The 13,620-nt window shown below is 41.0% G+C and overlaps 1 protein-coding gene across 1 annotated transcript in view; it reads right to left on the reverse strand.

Annotated features, from left to right (window-relative positions):
- Positions 1–13,620, reverse strand: part of Naa25 (N-alpha-acetyltransferase 25, NatB auxiliary subunit) — a 75,731-nt gene that overhangs the window by 25,414 nt on the left and 36,697 nt on the right. Inside the window, exons 10-15 of the mRNA XM_045132636.1 lie at positions 12,859–13,028; positions 10,218–10,330; positions 9,042–9,249; positions 6,759–6,848; positions 3,492–3,672; positions 1,811–1,910 (exon numbers count right to left, since the gene is read on the reverse strand). Coding sequence (XP_044988571.1) covers positions 1,811–1,910; positions 3,492–3,672; positions 6,759–6,848; positions 9,042–9,249; positions 10,218–10,330; positions 12,859–13,028 — 862 coding nt within the window. The remainder of the gene's footprint in view (positions 1–1,810; positions 1,911–3,491; positions 3,673–6,758; positions 6,849–9,041; positions 9,250–10,217; positions 10,331–12,858; positions 13,029–13,620) is intronic.

A 13,620-nucleotide genomic window follows, 5' to 3' on the forward strand; every position in this document is an offset into this window, starting at 1 on the left:
GGCACAAAAGTCCTACTAAGATCAATGGATTTCCATTTAAGGAGTAAGTGTTTTTTCAAAGAGTTATTTGGCAAGTGAAATACAAAGGTCACATGAAGAAACAAGCATTTGAGGAATCCCAAAATTACCAAGAATGAAAGCTATAGAACATGGAGCTCTGGCTTTGCAAAAAGAGACATTTCTCAAACTACAAGGTTTGTTTACACAAGATACACCACCACAATCATGACAGACCCCAAGTCCCATAGGAGACAATCCACACCATCATCTCTATTTCCTTATTTAGGGATACAAGCAACACAGTCAAGGTACATTTTTCTTGCAGTGTTATGCTTTTCTTTTGCCTCCAGGACTCCTCAAGATTAGCTGCTTTAGTAGGATTTAACTAGCCCCATCATAAATCACAAGCAGTGTTCTAGTACCTTAATCAATTCTGTCGGGTTCAATGTCACACATATCTAGCTAAATTGCCAACTCCTGTTACAAACAACCATCCACAATATATAGTGTCTAGAAGGCTAAGGCAGAAAGATGGAGAGTCTGAGGCTGGCCTGAGATACACAGCAAGACCTTGTCTCAAAACAGGGAGGGGGGACTTTTCAGTAAATCAAAAGTATTTAACTTCTTCCTTATAAAAAATAGAAAAAGAGAGCCAAAATAAATAATGAGATTTGAGGAAATGAATTCTGCTTATGAGTTGGTAAATTTCTTGACAACAGAAGAAGGGAGCACAGATACTTTAATACTATGAAAACCCATAGGTTCATGACTTGATTACACACTAAATCTTCAAAGCCAACGTTCCAGAGACAACTTTTGCCCTGTATGACAAGTCAGCACTTTCTAATCAACATGCTCGGATGCTGATACTCACCTTCCCTCATCACAGTGTCATAAACTAAGGCCTGACCACTGTGAGACAGGAAGGCAGCCTTCTTTCTGCCTGCTTTAGGACTGTCTTCTGCTGTTCCAGCCATCTCTAGGCCATGCCCTGAAGCTTAGCAAAAGTTACCAGAGTCTGAGAACATTGTTCACAAATCCTTCTGTCCTGCCTTCTATTTAATATACCCCACAAAACCTATGGAAGAAAACCTAACTCTTATAGATAAAAAAGGATTAATAAAAATCCTCAAGCAAAGAACTCCCAGATAATTTCCTTGCCAAGTTTGTCATCTGTTGATACAGCATGAGAATGGAAAGCAATGGGCAGGTAACTCCAGGCAACCAACGTTGTAAATATGTAAGAAACAAGTAGGCAGTGACCACGTTCAAGACCTGCCTTCTCTCCAAAATGGTTCTTGAATACTTGTTTGATTAAACCATGAGGTTTTTCTATGAAAACCTCTACCCAACCAAGTGAGATCAAGTCAGCTTGCAGTGAAAAATATGGTGCAAATTCCATCTTCTCCTCTTGGCAAGAGTAGCTATAATTTACCACTAATTCATAGTAACAGAGGACAGTTGCCACCTAAGTAGCATCCAATACCATAACCTCTTGTGGGTTATTTCTTACATCCTGGGAAAAAGTCTCTTAATGGGAATGGAACACAAAGCTAAGAGGCCTAGCACTTCTTAGCCTGTTAATATTCAGTTTTAAATGCAACTTTCCAAGGACTCAATTAAACAGAGGCACATCCAACAAACACAAACACTGTACCTACCTACCAGCCTTTGACAATCAGCTATGGCTTAAGGGCACCTGATAGCAGTACAAACAGTGCCACTCAACAAGAACACGTGACACGGGGAAGCACACTCTGACCATGTGCAGTCAGCAAGCAAGACCACAGTAAAAATGGGTTTCACTTACATCTTTCTGGTTGGAGTGGAAAAACCTGAGTGCGAAGTTACAGGACTGGGATGCAGCAGCATACTGACCTAGTGATTCTGCGTAGCGCGTCAAAAGATAACTAGGTTGGAAGGAGAAAAAAAAAAAAAATGAAAACATGTTACACTTATGTAACTCTACTATCAAATACTATGGTAAAGAAATAGCTAAGCAAAAGGAAAACTTAAAATATCCTGCTGCTGAAATAACCTAATTCACAGAAACAAATTAAAACAAAAAAGGTCATTTCGTTTTGTGAGAGGCCTGAAGCTTTGTGTTATGCTTTCTTGCTTGTTTTTATTTTTTGGTTTTCTGAGGTACAATCTCACTCTATCAAGTCTCAGGGTAGCCTTGAACTCACAGCAATCCTCCTACCTCTGCCTCCCGATTGCTGAGATTATGTGTTATGCTTTCTTATATCTCTATGATTAATGAAGTAAAAAGTTATAAGAGGAAAAAGATTTTTTTCAGTGACAAAACTACTTGTATGTGGTTCATGCTCTAGTAAATTAATAACCCTACTCACACTCCAACTAGCAAACCTAATTAAATTCAGTAAGAAGGCTATCAGTTGGAAAGAGGGGGTCTTAAGCAGGAGTGGGAGGGGGATAAGAAAGGATAATGGGGCCAGGTGTGGTACCTCATGTTTCTAATCCCAGCTCTAGAGAGGCAGAGGTAGGAGGATCGCCTTGAGTTCAAGGCCACCCTGAGACTACATAGTAAATTCCAGGTCAGCCTGGGCTAGAGTGAGATCCTACCTCGAAAAACAAAAAATAAGTAAAAGAAAGGAAGGACACTGGGAGTAAGTTTGATCAAAATACACTGCACATAGATGTATGGAATTATCCAAAAGAAAATAAAAGCCGGGTGTGGTGGCGCACACCTTTAATCTCAGCACTCCGGAGGCAAAGGTAGGAGGAATGCCATGAGTTCAAAGCCACCCTGAAACTACATAGCAAATTCCATATTAGCCTCAGCTAGAGTGAAACCCTACCTCAAAATAAATAAATAAATTGAAAGTTATAAAAGAACAATGCTATTTCTTCCCCAAAACAAATAAACTGACCTTTGTCCTTAAAAACTCATAAATAGCCAAAACACAAATTCAAAGGAATGTCTCAGGTCAACAGATAAAGTACCTATGTCAACCTCAAAAACAAGGAAGACTTAAGGACTTTCCAAACTATGAAGGAGGTTGGCTGAAGGAGTATAAGTTAAGTAGAGTGCAAGGCAAGCATGCTTACATCCTGTTTGAACCAGAAATAAAAACAGTATATAGCTTGGCGTCGTGGCACATGTCTTTAATCCCAGCACTCGGGAGGCAGAGGTAGGTGGATCAACGTGAGTTCGAGGACACCCTGAGAATACACAGTGAATTCCAGGTCAGCGTCGGCTAGAGTGAGACCCTACCTCAAAAACAAAACAGTATGTAGCTGGTTTCTATCCTTGGGGAAAAACTACCATTTTCAAATTGAGCAAATTTTATAATTACCACAAAATGATGGTAAATAAAATCTCCTGATATTTAGCAATGGGTCATAACAGGTGATTGTTTAATGTCTGAATGTCTGAACAGCCATAGAGCTAAAATCTGAAGGCAAGATTCCTATGCTTCGCTCCTGGTATGGCTGTCTGCTCATTATTCAGAGTATATACTACCAACCCAATGGTGTCGTGCTGGATGTGCTTAGCATCGAGGCTGGAGTAAAGATCCACCACTGGTTCAAATGCACCCAGCATACAGTAGATTCGAATAAGCAGCAACTTGAATTGAGCATTGGAAGGGCTGTGGGTTAGTCCTTCTTCCAGCAAAGTCAGGGCCTGCCACACAGCAGTCTCCTCATCTAAAACCAAAACAGATCATTATCCACTGGTCTTACAGACAAAATGAGTTCTCAAAAACAAGCTCTATTGACATTATCTACTCTAACTATTCTATGACTAGTTTAGATGGCAAATTCTCTAATGAAAATGATTCTCTAATTAAAATAAGGAATTTCCCCTAAATAAACAAGTCCCTCAATGGTTACATTAACTCTTAAATATACCCTTCTATAAAAAGAATGGGCAGATCTTGAGGCTGCAGAGGGGGAAGCTTATGAAACCTCACAGAATCTTAGATTCTAGAAAAGAGGTAAGCTTTGGAAGAAGTCAGCCAGACTTTCCACTAGAACACTTTCTATACAAGACCCTGGAGAGATATCTTACACAGACATCATTTTCACTCCATATGTAACTCTATTAAAAGATAATACATATAATATTGTATTGCTGCTGCTGCTTCTTCTTTTTTCCCCAAGGTAGGGTCTCACTCTAGCCCAGACAGACTTGGAATTCACTAAGTCGTCTCATGGTGGCCTCGAACTCACGGCAATCTTCCTACCTCTGCTTCCCAAGTACTGGGATTAAAGGCGTGTGCAACCACACCTGGCACATATATTTTAAGAACTGCCTTAAGGAAGCCTGGGAGACAGCTCAGTTGGTAAAGTGCGTGCTACACAAACATGGGAACCCGAGCTCTAATCCCCAGCATCCCTGGAAAAGCCAGGTATGGAGGGATATACCTGTAATGTCAAGGCTGGGTGAGGTACAGACCTCAAAAAAAACAAAAACAAAAACAAAAAAAAGGGGGGGAGGGCTGGAGAGATGGCTTGGCGGTTAAGACATCTGTCTGAAAAGCAAAAGGATCCTGGTTTGATTCTCCAGAAGCCAGAAGGCACAAAGGGAGGGTGCATGCATCTGGAGTTTGTTTGCAGTGCCTGGAGGCCCTGGCACGCCTCTCTTTCTCTGCTTCTTTCTCTCTCAAATAACTAAGTAAACAAATAAAAATAGAATTTAAAAGAGCTGGAGAGATGGCTTAGCAGTTAAATGCTTGCCTGTGAAGCCTAAGGACCCCGATTCAAGGCTCGATTCTCTAGGAGCCACATAAGCCAGATGCACAAGGTGATGCATGCATCTGGAGTTCATTTGCAATGTCTGGAGGTCCTGGCATGCCCATTCTCTCTCTATTCATCTGCCTCTTTCTCTGTCTGTCACTCTCAAATAAATAAATAAAAATAAACAAGGTGGGCTGGAGAGATGGCTTAGCGGTTAAGCGCTTGCCTGTGAAGCCTAAGGACCCCGGTTCGAGGCTTGATTCCCCAGGACCCACGTTAGCCAGAAGCACAAGGGGGCGCACACGTCTGGAGTTCATTTGCAGTGGCTGGAAGCCCTGGCGTGCCCATTCTTTCTATCTGCCTCTTTCTCTTTCTGTCTGTCACTCTCAAATAAATAAATAAAAATGAACAAAAAAAATTTTTTAAATAAATAAACAAGGTGATGGAAGCATTTAATCCCAGCACCTAGGGTGCAGAGGCAGGACCATGAGTTCAAGGCCATCCTGAGACTACACAGTGAATTCCAGGTCAGCCTGGGCCTACAGCAAGACCCTACTCCAAAAAACAAACAAACAAAAAAAAAAAGCAAGTTGGAGTGCTAGCGAAATGACTCAGGGTGTTAAAGGCACTTGTTTACAAAGCCTAAAACCCTAAAGGACTAGAAGGACTAAGTTTGATTACCCCGTACCCATGTAAAGCCAGAGCACAAAGTGGTGCTCTTTTGCAGTAGCAGGAGGCCCTAGTGTGCCCATACTCATTCTTTGTCTGCCTCTTTTTCTGTCTCTCACTCAAATATGTATATATCAATGCGGAGAACTGAGGAAGATAACAATGTTAACTTCTACCCATACACAAATACATTTGCAGGTACATACATACAAAATGTATATATACTTGTGCACTCTCAAAAAGTTTTTGTCGGGCTGGAGAGATGGCTTAGCGGTTAAGTGCTTGCCTGTGAAGACTTAGGACCCCGGTTCAAGGCTGGATTTCCCAGGACCCACATTAGCCAGATGCACAAGTGGGCGCACGTGTCTGGAGTTCGTTTGCAGTGGCTGGAAGCCCTGGCGCACCCATTCTCTCTCTCTTTCTCTATCTGCCTTTCTCTCTCTGTCACTTTCAAATAAATAAATAAAAATAAACAAAAATTAAAAAAAAAAGTTTTTGTAGTTAAAAGACAAGCTTTGTCAGACACCATGAACGAAATTAGGTAAAATAGGTAAGAAAATTATTTCAACAAGATGCTTAGTAATAGCAGCAAATGTTTCTAGCAAACTGCAAGTACCTAACAGTCTAGTGATGTGGTCAGCAGGTAGCACTATCAACATTACTAAAATGGTTGTCTTCCATCCTCAAGAAAGCTGGATACCTCTGAAGACATTCAGAAATAAGGATGATAGCAAAGAATGGAGAATTCCCTGAAATGGACCATGGGGGCAGGAATGATAAGTCTTCTCCAACACCACTGACTCTTCAGTACTTTTTTTTTTTTGGGTGGGGGGGTTCAAGGTAGGGTCTTACTCTAGCTTAGGATGACCTGGAATTCACTATGTAGTCTCAGGGTGGACTTGAACTGACAATGATCCTCCTGCCTCTGTCTCCTGAGTGCTGGATTAAAGGTGTGCACCACCACACCAGCCATCTATACTCATTTCTCATAAACATATTTAGCCAGGTGTGCACAAGACGGCATCCGCAACTGGAATTCATTTGCAGTAGCTGATGGCCCTGGCACATCCATCCTCTATCTCTTCTTTTTTATTTTTTCATTTTTTTTGAGGTAGTTCACATAGGCCAGGCTAACCTGAAATTCACTATGTAGTCTCAGGGTGGCCTTGGACTCACAGCAATCCTACCTCTACCCCAAAGTGCTGGGATTAAAGGCATGCACCACCACGCCTGGTTCCATTCTCTATCTCTATGTACGACACCTCCCCCCTCACTCCCCCTCTCAAACAAATAAATATTAGTGGGAGAGAACTTGTATATATTGTGAGGGTATGTGCTCCAACTCTAGCAAAAACAAACAAAAAAAACCACCAAGAATGACTCACCTGTTTCTCTCCATATATCAATAAGCACATGGACAGCAAGAAGACAGTAATAGTCAGAAAACTGCAATTCTGTTTTCAAGCAGGATTTTCCTATGGGGAAAAAGAAATCATTATATTTTTAATACTTATAATTAACTTACCCCAACAAAAGACTCTTATAGAACAGACAGAAAAAGAGAAAAAGGAGGGCTGGAGAGATGACCCAGTGGTTAAAGTGCTGGTTTGCCAAGCCTAATGACCCGGGTTCGATTCTTCAGTATCCTCTGCTGAGGGTAAAGGTCTGCCCTGGCTGATTCTCTTTCCTCCTCTCTGCTTGCAAATAAATTAATTAAAAAGAGATAATGGAAAGCCAGGTGTGGTGGCTCACACCTTTAATCTCACCACTTGGTAGGCAGAGGTAGGAGGAGCACCATGAGTTCAAGCCACCCTGAGACTACATAGTGACTTCCAGGTCAGCCTGGACTACAGTGAAACCCTACCTTGAAAAACCTAAATAAATAAACAAATAGAGACAAAGGAAAGGAAAGGCCAGTAGCTCAGTAAAGCATTTGCTTAATCTGTGATGTAAAAGGCCCTTCTTTTAATCCCCAGGAATACAAAAGGAGAGTGAGGCTGGAGGTTAGCAGTTAAGGCACTTGCCTACAAAGTCAAAAGACCCAGGTTTGGTTCCCCAGGACCCATGTCAGCCAGATGCACAAGGTGGAACATTTGTCTGGAGTTCATTTGCAGTGGCTGCAGGCCCTCGCATGCCCATTCTCACTCTTGCTCTATCTGCCTCTTTCTATCTCTCAAATAAATGAGTAAAAATGAAATAGGAAAAAACTGGAGGAAGAAAGAAAGAGTGAAGAAGGAAAAAAGAAGAGAGAGTGAGGATAGTGGGAGGGGAAGGAGACAAGGAGAGGTGAAGGAGGGGGAAGAGAATGTATCAGAAATCAAAGAGATTAGCTGGGCATGGTGGTGTATGCCTTTAATCCTAGCCCTCAGGTGGCAGAGGTAAGAGGACTATCATGAGTTTGAGGCTACCTTGAGACTACATTTCCAGATCAGCCTGCGCTACAACAAATCCAAACCTAGGAAGAAATGGAAAAAAAAAAAAAAAAAAAAAAGAAAAAATAAACCAGGCATGGTGGCGCACACCTTTAATCCCAGCACACTTGGGAGGCAGAGGTAGGAGGACCACCATGAGTTCGAGGCCTCCCTGAGACTACAGAGTGAATTCCTTGTCAGCCTGGCCTAGCTAAAACCCTACCTTGAAACTCCCCCCCCCACCAAAAAAAAAAAAAAAAAAGAAATCAAAGTGATTAAAAGGTTAGATGACAATTGTAACAAAAACTGCTCCAGAGAAGAAAAAAAAAAAAAGATTCCATGATGGTCTCCCAAAGGGAAAGAGTAAAAAAAGTTTAGATGAAATAAAAACACAAGGCCTCTAACTAAATTTATATCATTATCTTTTCTTTGTCAATGTTTTAATATAGAGAAATACGACTTTTACTTAACAAATTATAAAAGCTATCACATGTATCCACCTAAGCCAATCTGAAGATCAACTTCTAAACTAAATTTTTAGATATATAGATATAAAATAATTTTTTTTTTTTTTTTTGGTTTTTCAAGGTAGGGTCTCACTGTAGCCCAGGCTGACCTGGAATTCACTATGGAGTCGAACTCACGGCAATCCTCCCACCTCTGCCTCCCGAGTGCTGGGATTAAAGGCATGAGCCACCACACCTGGCTAAAATAATCTTTACAATGAATAATATTCCTTTATATGAAAACATGGCCCAAAATATTACAATTAACATAAACTGTACAATCCACATACACCTCGTTAGATCAGGAAGAACAGACAAGAAGCCAGCTACAATTATGGATGGTAAGAGTGCACTGTCATATTAATTAAATGGTTATGATTATTTCTAAATTTTTTTTTTTTTTTGGTCTCAGTTTTCTTTGAGGTAAGGTTTCACTCTAGCCAGGCTATCCAGGAATTCACTTGAACTCACTATTATTCCACCTCTGCTTCCAGTGCTGGAATTAAAGGTGTACACCACCATGACCCAAGTTTTTTTTTTTTTTTTTTGAGTTAGTGTCTCACTGTAACCCAGGCTGGCCTTGACCTCATGGAGATCCTCTTACTCAGGTAGGACTAAAGACATGTGGCATCATGCCCACCTCATGAAAATTCTTAACAAACTCATTACAACAGAGTGCTAAGAATGCTTTGGAAATTATCTTCTAAATCTTAGCAGATTAGATCACTGTACATTTGGAATGGTTGCTCACCAAATTCTAGTCCATGCTGATACCTCAACATCAGTTCTCTGACCACATTCAACTTCTGGCTTTTATCCATGGTATGGTACAAGCCAAGTAATCTCGTCAGCTGCACCACACACAAGTGCTGCTGCAGAGCTCGGATGTCAGCAGGCAGTGCAAGCTTACCCTCTGCTGGTGTTGATAAAGGAACGACGCCAAGGAGCTGGTTAATAAACTGCAAAGTGGGGGAAAAAGAAACACAAGTCTCAAACTCCAACTGGTCTCCTAGAGGGACAGAAATAGAAATGGTCTAGAAAAGACATTTGGGATAAAATGTCAGAATTCTTCCTCTATTTGTGAGTAGCTCTTAAAAAGATAGTTGTGCCAGGCAGAGGGGCACATGCCCTTAATTCAACATTAGGGAGTCAGAGGTAGGATAGCAGTGAGCTCAAGGACAGCCTGGGACTACATAGTGAGATCTATGTCAGCCTAGGCTAGAGTGAGACCCTACCTCAGAAAAACAAACTAACTAACTAAAACATAGTTGTAAACAGCACTAAATGCTCATGAAACTTCAATGAAACTGGCATACTCAATCATTGCTGAACAAAAGCATGGTTAATACCATGTACTCTATCTATAAGAAAAAGCTTGGGGAAATGTTTCATCAATTATAGTTTATTGAAATACATGTTATAGTAAGAAAAAGTATGTGTTTCAGGCTGGGGAGATAGCTCAGTATTAAGGACACTTTCAAAGCCTTCCAAATACAGTTCAATTCCCCAGTACCCATATAAAGAGAGAGGGAGAAAAGGAATAAGCACCAGGTCCTCATGGTACTGCAAACAAATTCTAGATACACGAACCACTCAGTGCATCTGGATTTTGTGAGTACTGGGAAATTAAAATTGGCTGGGAGGATTTGTAAGCAAGTACCTGTAACCACTGAGACATCCATCTCCCCAGCCCAATAAAAATATTTTTTTAGGGCTGAAGGGATGGCTTAGCAGTTAAGGCATTTGCCTACAAAGCCAAAGAACCCCAGTTTGATTCCCCAGGTCCCATGTAAGCCACATGTGATAGCACTAAACATTTAGCTTGCCAAGGCAATTACCATGTCACTTCCTGCTAAACACTCCCCATGGAAAACCCAAATATTTAACCTAGTTAATGGACACTAATAGAATTCTGAAACATGCTTACTTTTGTACACTGTGAAGCAGGCAAGAGGTCAACATACACCTTAAGGTCTGTAAAACAACATGGTTTATCACCAAACTTTTTAAAATACTGGAACATTAATTCTTCTGGGTCACCTAAAAAAGGAAATATCACCAAAATTATTCATGAACTAAAGAAATTAAATGAGAAGTCTAATTTAAAAACATTTATTTTGGGCTGGAGAGATGGCTTAGCGGTTAAGCGCTTGCCTGTGAAGCCTAAACCCCGGTTCGAGGCTTGGTTCCCCAGGTCCCACGTTAGCCAGATGCACAAGGGGGCGCACGCCTCTGGTTCGTTTGCAGTGGCTGGAAGCCCTGGCGCGCCCATTCTCTCTCTCTCCCTTTATCTGTCTTTCTCCCTGTGTCTGTTGCTCTCAAATAAATAAAAAATGAACAAAAAATATTTAAAAAAAAAAACATTTATTTTAATTCAGTTAAAGCTTTACAGGCTGGAGAGAGAGCTCAGTGGTTAAAGGTGCTTACTTGCAAAGCCTGGCACCTGATTTGGATCCCCCAGCACTTACATAAAGCCAGAAGCACAAAGTCGTATGTACATATATAGTGATCGTTCCTAGCATTAAGAGATGCTGATGCAGTACGACACAAAAATAAAATAAAATAACCACTCCTTAAAAAAATAAAACTCTGTATGGAAATGAGAATGAATATAAGAAAAGAGGATGCAACGGGATGGAATCTACAAACTCAACTTATCTGTTATACTTAGGAAATATGAAGGGTTTTGGTTGGGGAGAAGTGTTACTAGTTTGAGTCAAGGTCTCAAGTCCCACTATTAGCCTAAGATGGCCTCAAATTCATAGTCCTCTTGCCTCAGCCTCCCTAGTGCTAGGATTATAGGCATACACAATGACCATGAAGCTCCTCCTCCTCATTCAGTTAATGTTTAAGTAGCAAAGATTGTTTCTAAAAAGTTCAAATCAAAGCATAAATTCATATTAAGCACACGTTTCTTTCCATAAGTTTCTGAAGTAGTAAAAGTAAGAGAAATAAAGCCAGGGGTGGTGACACATGCCTTTAATCACAGTATTTGGGAGGCAGAGGATCGCTGTGAGTTCCAGGCCACCCTGAGACGACATAGTAAATTCTAGGTCAGCCTGGGAGAGAATGAGACCCTACCTTGAAAAACCTAGAAAAAAATGAGAACTAAATCGGAGAGGAAAATGTTATAGGGCAATTATTTACTGACAAAGTCACTCATTACAGAAAGTTTAATGTAGATTTATACAGAGCTACCAGTTAATTTTACTTCACCTCAGATTAAAATCAAAAAGACCCAACCATGTAGAACATTACAATTTCAGCACATGGGAGGAGAAGGCAAAAGGATCAGTTCAAGTTTAATCCTCAGTTACATAGGAAGTTCTAGGATATCCTGGGCTACATGAGACCAGGTGTGGTGGTGTACACCTTTAATCCTAGCATTAGGGAGGCAGAGGTAGGAGGTTAGCTATGAATTTCAGGACACCCTGAGTCTATATAATTAATTCCAGGCCACCCTGGACCAGTGAACCCTACCTTGAAAAACCAAAAAAAAAGGGGGGGGAAGAGCAGGGCGTGGTGGCGCATGCTTCTCTTTACTCCCAGAGCTCAGGAGGCAGACCCTACATCAAAAAACCAAAAGGGGGGTGGGGGTGAATGGAGGGAGGGCAGAAAAGCTAGGCATTGTTGTTCATGTCTATGATTCTAGAGAGGCTGGAGAAAGGGATCAGTGTTTACAGATACTTGCTTGCAAAGCCTGCTGACAGGGAGGCTAATTCCCCAGTACCCATGTAAAGCCAAATGCACAATGTGGTGCATATGTCTAGAATTAATTTGAAGCAACAAGAAACCCTAAAATTCCATTACACGTGCATATATTTTCTCATACACACACAAATAAAACTTTTAAGGGGGAGCTGAGAAGATGGTTCAACAGTTGTTGCTTAAGCATGATCACTAATGGGGGAAGAGGCTGAGACCACCTTAGTTATACTCCTCAGAACACACATGTTAGAAAAAGGGTGGGTATGGCCAACTTGCTGGTTAAGGGAGAGACACTGTTTCAATGAAGTATATAGGTAAGCAACAGAGGACACCCAAAGTTCACCTCTGGCCTCTGCACACAACTATACACCCCTTCACAAACATGCAAATTCCACACTACACATACTCTACCCCACATTAAAAAACAACAACAACAACAAAAAAAACTTCAACGCCACTCTTAGAATACATAGTGAATTCCAGGTCAGCCCAGGCTGGAGGGAGACCCTACCTTGGAAAATCAAAGGAGGACAAAAAACAAATATTCATAGATGAAATTCTAAAAATTGTGTGAAACTATAAAGATCTCTATAAAAAGACCTTGACTTAGTTGCTGGGTCACCAAAAACTGATGAACTACAGACAATAGCGATGCTAATGTTACAAAAACTTGAATATGAGACTTAATACTGGTTTTGTAAATGAACCATCCATTAGTAATTACTTCTGGGAAATGGAGATGTCTGCTTCCCACACATGACCTTGTCAGTGTAAGCCTCAGCTAACTAAGACTGTACACAGGAGTGGAAGATATTCCTGTTATTTTCTCCATGGCTCTCAACTAACAGATGGTTCCTTACCCAGCTTGTACTCATCGTTAAAACCTTGATTTCGTAAACGTCTGATCAGCTCTAGTTTAGCCAGGTGTGGTCCCCGGAGATGTCTAGAACTTTTAGATTCTTCTGTTATCCGATCTTCTATAAACTTCACAGCTTCTTCTGCAGAATAATGTACTTCTCCTTCTAACGAACTGGATATAAACATATGAAGAAGGTATTTATTGCTACTACCATCCTTCCACAAGGTTCAAATCAAGTCAACTGATTATAGGAAACCACACTTTCGGGCTGGAGAGGACTGTGAAGCCTAAGGACCCAGGTTTGATTCCCCAGTACCCACCATAAGCCAGATGCACAAGGTGGCATATGCATCTGGAGTTTTGTTTGCAGTGGCTAGAGGCCCTGACATGCACATTCTCTATCAGCCTCTTTATCCCAACCCCCCAAGTACATAAATAAAAAAAAAATTTTTTTGAAAAAAAGAAATACAAATGTGAATAAGAGATCTACTAGGGCTGGAGAGATGTTTTAATGGTTAAGGCACTTGCCTGCAAGGCCTAACAACCAGGGTTCTAGTCCCCAGTACCCATGTAGAGCCAAATGCACAGAGAGGTGCAAGCATCTGGAGTTTGTTTGCAATGACAGGAGGCCCTGTGGAACTAATTCTCTTTCCCCCATACTTTGTGTCTCTCTTGAATAAACAATAAATACAGTTTTAAAAAGAGATCTACTAGCTGGTTGTAGTATATATGCCTATAAACATGGAGATGGAAGCAAGAGGAT

Source organism: Jaculus jaculus, chromosome 13, assembly GCF_020740685.1.
Source record: "Jaculus jaculus isolate mJacJac1 chromosome 13, mJacJac1.mat.Y.cur, whole genome shotgun sequence".
In the NCBI taxonomy this organism is placed as follows: domain Eukaryota; kingdom Metazoa; phylum Chordata; class Mammalia; order Rodentia; family Dipodidae; genus Jaculus; species Jaculus jaculus.